The sequence below is a fragment of the Mastomys coucha genome, unplaced genomic scaffold (assembly GCF_008632895.1).
Source record: "Mastomys coucha isolate ucsf_1 unplaced genomic scaffold, UCSF_Mcou_1 pScaffold14, whole genome shotgun sequence".
NCBI lineage: Eukaryota > Metazoa > Chordata > Mammalia > Rodentia > Muridae > Mastomys > Mastomys coucha.
Genome location: NW_022196896.1, coordinates 72071459 through 72077769, shown reverse-complemented (window position 1 = coordinate 72077769; position 6311 = coordinate 72071459). Strand labels below are relative to the sequence as shown.

At 40.1% G+C, this 6311-nt stretch overlaps 1 protein-coding gene across 1 annotated transcript in view; it reads right to left on the bottom strand.

The window, feature by feature from the left end:
* The window catches only part of Ercc5 (ERCC excision repair 5, endonuclease), a 44110-nt gene that overhangs the window by 19566 nt on the left and 18233 nt on the right, over positions 1–6311 (bottom strand). Inside the window, exon 8 of the mRNA XM_031368976.1 lies at positions 3100–4188. Within this exon, the coding sequence (XP_031224836.1) occupies positions 3100–4188 (1089 nt within the window). The remainder of the gene's footprint in view (positions 1–3099; positions 4189–6311) is intronic.

Sequence of the window (6311 nt, the reverse complement as noted above, 5' to 3'; positions counted from 1 at the left end):
AGAAAAATCACACCCATAAGGAGTGAATGGCAAGAAAAAAAATAAAACTGAAATCAGTAAAACAGAAGAAGAGAACAATATAAAGAATCAATGATCAAAGAATCAGAGTTCTTTGAGAAAATCAACAAAATTGACAAACCCTTACCTAAACTAACTAAAAGGCAGAGAGATAATATCCAAATTAACAAAATCAGAAGTGAAAATGGGTACATGTAGTATTTAATATTTAAAAATCCCAAGCTTCCATCCTGCCTTTGGTTATTGAATCCCCGGATGAAAGACACACTCACAGTCTTTATATTTACAATAAGCCTTAATCAGCACAATTGCTTGGCAGCTGTCTACCTCCATGCTGTTAGAATCTAGTCTCCTATCAATAACCCCAAATTACTACTTACTATGTTTCACCTGGGTAGCTCCTAACTTCAACTGGTTAGCCCACATGGCTCACCTTTCAAAGAGGAGTTAACATCAATACTCCTCAAATTATTCCACAAAATAAACACGGAAGGAACAATGCTCAATTCATTTTATGAGGCCACAGTTATGATACCCAAACCACATAAAGATTCAACAAAGAATTACAAACCAATTTCCTTTTGAACAAAAAATACTACATAAAATACTCAAAAACTGAATTCAAGAACACATCATCAAAATTATCCGTCTCCATCAGGTATGCTTCATCCCAGCAATGTAGGGATGGTTCAATGTGTGAAAATCAGTAAATATAATTATAAATAAACTGAAAGGGGAAAACATACATGATCACCTCATTAGATGTAGAAAAAAGCCTTTGACAAAATTCAACACCCCTTCATGATAAAAGTCCTGAGTGATACGGGATACATAATAAAGACAGTTTACAGCAAGCCAATAGCCAACATCAAATTAAATGGAGAAAAACTCAAAGCAATTTCACTAAAATCAGTAACAAGACAAGGATGTCCTCTCTCTCCATACTCTTCTTCAGCAGAGGGGAATACCAAGGCCTGCTAACCTGAGTGTTAGTAGAAAGTCAGGACATAAGAGAGGCTAGAGACAAGGAGGAACTAAAAAGAAGAGAAATTCCAGAATAAACCCCTAGGATGTTAGAATGGAACCATAAGCATAAAGATGGATGGGTACATAAATAAATGCAGCTGTGAGTATGCATATGTACATGGTGTGTGTGTGTATGTGTGTGTTTGTGTGTGTGTGAGAGAGAGAGACAGAGAGACAGAGAGACAGAGAGAGAAAGAGCATGTTTGTTTCATGGTTGTTACTGAGGGAAACAGAAAGCTCACCCAGGAGCCAGTGCCTGACTTGTAAGTTCTACTAAGAGTCAGGGTTCAGTGATGAAATCCAGAGCTACAGCAAAATCAATATAAAAAAGACCTGAAACATTTAGGAACTGGCAAAGCCACAGAGCTTTCTTGAAGAACAACCCATATCCACCCAAAGCAAGGACACTTTGACAAAATAAGATATAGTGTTAGACTGTAACTGAATACTGCAATCCATGACAATAACAACACATGGGAGAAGGGTCTTCCTTATGATAGGATACAACTAATCAATGCCCAAGGAAGGGTGGGGTTGGCCAACACCACCTGGCAACCATCATAGTAGCTCTCTCCTCAGACAGAGACCAACCAAGGATGCTAAAACAAGTCACTGGAAGTTCTCTTGGGTGCAGCATATTCTCCTGGGCCCTAAATTCCTTTCCATGAAACACTGACAAAGGGAGAAAGTACAAATGTGAAAATAAAGCCAGGTATGGTAGTTCAGACCTATAATACTGGCACTCAGCTGGAAGAGTCTGAAGGGTCAGGAGTTCAAGACAAGCCTCAGCTGCATAGCAAGTATGAGGCCAATCTAGGTTACATGAGTCTCAAATAAATAGATTACATAGATACATAGATAGATAGATAATAGATAGATAGATAGATGGATAGATAGAAAAATTTGACTAATTGCAGAACATAAATTATATATAAGCATATGCATACAGCTATCTTTACTACTTTAAGTATGGTCTATAAAGTCATTTCAAATACTAAATTAACAAATACATATGTTCCATACACAAACACTATGAATATGTGCACAACTGTGCTTATGTGTTTATGTGTATATATATGATTTCATTATGAAATGAGGTTCAGAATGTTATGTGACTTGCCTGAGAGTACCCACAGTAGGGCAGCAGAATGGGGATGCTCCACATCTGGATATTCCTGCTCAAGACTCCACTACCCTACCAATGGTCTTTTGCTTGTCTCTGTCGCTGCACTGAAACCAGTAAAAAAACTATAGACAAATGCCCATAAAGAAAGCAAAGTGCCAACTGCACAAATAAACTATAAACAATGAGTATCACTGGCATGTGTGTACACAAAAATACAGAGACAAAGAGAGAGGAAAGATATACATGGAGAAAATGAAGAGGAGAGACAGAGACAAACATGTGAAGAAGATGTGAGAGAGATGAAGAGGTAGAGGGAGTAGGGAGAGGGAGGGAAACAGAAAGACAGATAGACAGACAGAGTCAAAGAATATAAAATAAACAGGACAAAATACTGACCTCTAAGGTTAGGTGTGAATCAGTCAGTATTCTTTTTAATTTTTATAATTATGTCATAGTAAAGATTTAACAAAAGCTAAAGGAAATTCAGTTTTCTTTTTTCCAAGCATGAAGTCCCTTTAAGAATACCAAGGACAGAGACTGACAATATGGCTCAGCACGTAAATGTTTGCTGCCCTTGCAGACCCCTGTGTTTAGTTACCAGTGCCCACAGAACAGTTCACAATCATGTGTTAATTCCAGTTTCAGGAGATCTGATGCGCTCTTCAGGCCTCCATGGGCACTACATGCACATGTGCACAGATACACTTGCACATAAAATACCCATACATGTAAAATAAAAATAAAATCTTAAAATCTCAAGGCTAGCCCAGCAAAGCAGGGTATCCCATCCTGGATGTGAGTCCCTAGAAAGCTCCTTTATACTTTCTTCCTGGTTCCTTGACTGTAAAGCAAAATAGGGCTACACTACAGAGTCTCTCAGTCCTTATAGACATGGAGTTCTCATTCCATTCCCTTAAAGGAATACCTACCATCAGACTCGCTTTCTTCAGACTCCACTTCCATTGGTCCCATGGGCTTTGGAGCTGAAATCAGCTCCCTGGCAGCAGCCTCAGGCATCTCCAGCAGCTGGGTGGTTTTCTGGAAATCTCCATGTTCTTCAGCATTAGAAGACAACACATTTTCTAAGTTACCCACTGCCTCTGAAGGGACATGAAAGGTACTACATGCTTTGGAAGCAGGACTTTCTGCACCTTCTGCTTCATCGTCACTTGAAGGATGAGAGGAATTACGATTGCTCTCGGGTGGGTAGAGCCCCTTTTGTAGCTCAGGATCTTCAGGGTGCATGTCTATCCTCTGATCAGACTGTGTTCTTATCAGAGGTGCCAGGGTCGCTTCCCTTTCACTGAGGACTCCAGAGGCATAGCTGCACGGAGTTTCTATGAATGCTGATGAAAGGGCGGCTGGCCTGCCCTGGAACTCACATTCACTACTTATCTGCGACACTTCATTCACCACATGAGCAAGAGACCTTGTTTCTTTCGGAGTATCACATGGATGGCAAGCAGTACCAAATGAATGTGCCGAGGCTGTCTGGACTTTTTCACTGCTGGCACTGGTTGCACACTCCTTAACCTCAGTCATACTGGGTAAGAGGGGTGCCGTGTCAAATGGCATGCCTCCGCCTCTCACTACCATTTCTTCAACATGCTCCTGGTCCAGACCATTTCCAAGCAGCATTTTCACTGCTAGATCACCACTGCTGGCATACACTTTCTCATCTTGATCATCATCCAGAGCTTTCTGAATAGCTGCCTGGGTCTGTGGTGATATGGAGCCTGCATCTGCAGTGGCCCATGAGTTCCTCTCCTTAGACTGCCTTCCCTCTGCACTCTCTGGCTCCTCTTCTGAGCTACTTCCCAACATGGCTGCCTGAATAGCCAGTAAAGTTCTTGGAGAAGGGGGTGTGGCCTCTGGCTCTCTCATTGGCTTCACTTCCTCCTGGGGTGACAACTTCAGGTTCAAAGACACACTGTGTTCTTTGCTGGAAGAAGGAAGAGATTCTGAGTCCACATCCATGACTTTCTTACCTTGAATACCTGAGAGAAAACAAAACATGGCTCACGATACAATTCACAGTGTGGCAGTGTATTTCTGGGAAGATGAACAAGAGAACCCTGGATCATAAACACAGTGATACATTTTTATTAAAATCCCCTCACTAATTCTAAGTGCTTGGCTCTGTAGTAGCTAATCCATTAGTGGCTAAGTACAACCGTTATGACCTAAGCAAGGTCTTTTTCATAGAACTTAGAGCCACAAAGCACCCTAGGTTTTATTTTTCATTTGGAAATTTTATTTTGCCACACTACATAGGCAAAAGTAAGGCAAAATACTTTTATCTATTTCATAAAACATAATTCCACCTTAGATTTTTTTTTTCTTATTTGTTTTTGTAGAAAAAAAGAAATCAAATCCTGGTGTTAGTTTTCACACGTGTATTTAAATTAATAAAATTATCTTTCTATGTATCATTTTAATAACTAGTAAAATTCAAAAGATGCTGTTGAACCTAAGTTCTTTATCAAAAAATCTTAAATGAAAAAAACTTCCAAAACCCCTTCCCAAGACAAGCGACAATTAAGAAAACAGAAATATATTTATTTAAAGAGTTGCTGAATCTACTAATGGTGTGCAGTAATGAGGGAATCTGAGATGGCCTTCTGATTCAAACCTGGCTTTATAGATTGTGACTTTTAAATTTTTATCATTTTATCTGTTCACTTGTTTATTTATTTGTGTGTGGGGTGTGTGTGTGTGTGTGTGTGTGGTGTGTATGTGTGGTGTGCGTGTGTGTGTGAATGGCATGTCATGTGTTTGTGGGTGCCTGGGGAAGCCAAAACAGAATGTTAGATCCCTTGGTGTTAGTTACAGGCACTTTTGAGCCACTCATGTGGGTGACTTCAAAGCCAGGTCCTCTGAAAAAGTAGGATGAGATCTTAACTTCTGAGCCATCTCTGAAGCACCTTGATGTATATTTTTAATGCTCACATCCAACTTTAAAATAGGTATTACATTTGAACCCACCACAAAAAAAAAAAGGTCAAAAGTCTGAGAAAATGTTTGAGATGTCCTAGTGTCAATGGGAGCAAAACTCTACCTTAATGTAGTTAATGTGTATAATAAATTGATAAATAAGAGAAGCCACCACTTACAAATAAGATCTGATACAGCTTACAGAACAAACCTGTATCAACGTACCTAGCATGAAAGTAAAGAGTCACAGAGGTTAGGTCACTTGCTCAAGAATTAGTGGCAGAACTGAACATCAAGGCCATGCTCTCTTCTAAATACTATGATTTCAACCTCTGTTTTCTCTATCATACCACAACTCATTGTGTTACTTCATTTCCTCTCATTTTTAAAAAGTAGTGTTTCTCCATATGATATGAAAAGGAGGCATACCAGAGGCAAAAAGGTTTAACTAAAAAAGGAACTTGAAGAATAGACGAAAGGTAAAGGTCGTGGGTAGGAAGGGTCAATCAAAAGCAAGGATGCATGCAAAAACCACATGGAAGTGCACCACTGTATAAAACAAAAAATCACACAAACAAACAAAAAACAAAAACAAAAACAAAACAGTTTGAAGTACCCTGAGTGATCTGACAATGATGCTGCCAGAAGCCATGGGTCTTGACCAAAAATCCCAGCTACAACTGCAAGACATTTCCCATGAGTCTCTGACCAGACGCCCCCATGAAGTTCCCAAAACAATACAGCCCACTGCTGTTGCTCTTTGTTCTCCTCCAGAACTAGATATTAAAGTCCTGCTGCAAATGACAGTATACACCCTAGACACAGGACACAGAAAAATGAAGCTGGAAGCGAGCTAGAAGCCCCCTTTCTGCCCAGTACTAAAAGGTACTAGGTGGGCTGCTTCCCAGTGGTGAACCCTGTGTGTTACAGCTCTGACCTAACAAATAAGATGTACACATTAGTGCAACAGTGGCAATAATACTCTGGAGTCAGTCACCATGTTACTCAACTGGATTTGAGACCCACTCCACAGGAGGGAAGATATGTCTAAGACTGAAAACCCTCATGGCTAGAGAGAGGTCTCAGCCTCTAAAGGAGAATATCCTGCTGGTATTTTTTCTAACTTGACAGGTAGTCCAGCTGCTTCCCAAACACCCACATTTGTACCTAAAGACTAATGTTGCTAGCCTGGGCCAGAGAAGCTCCT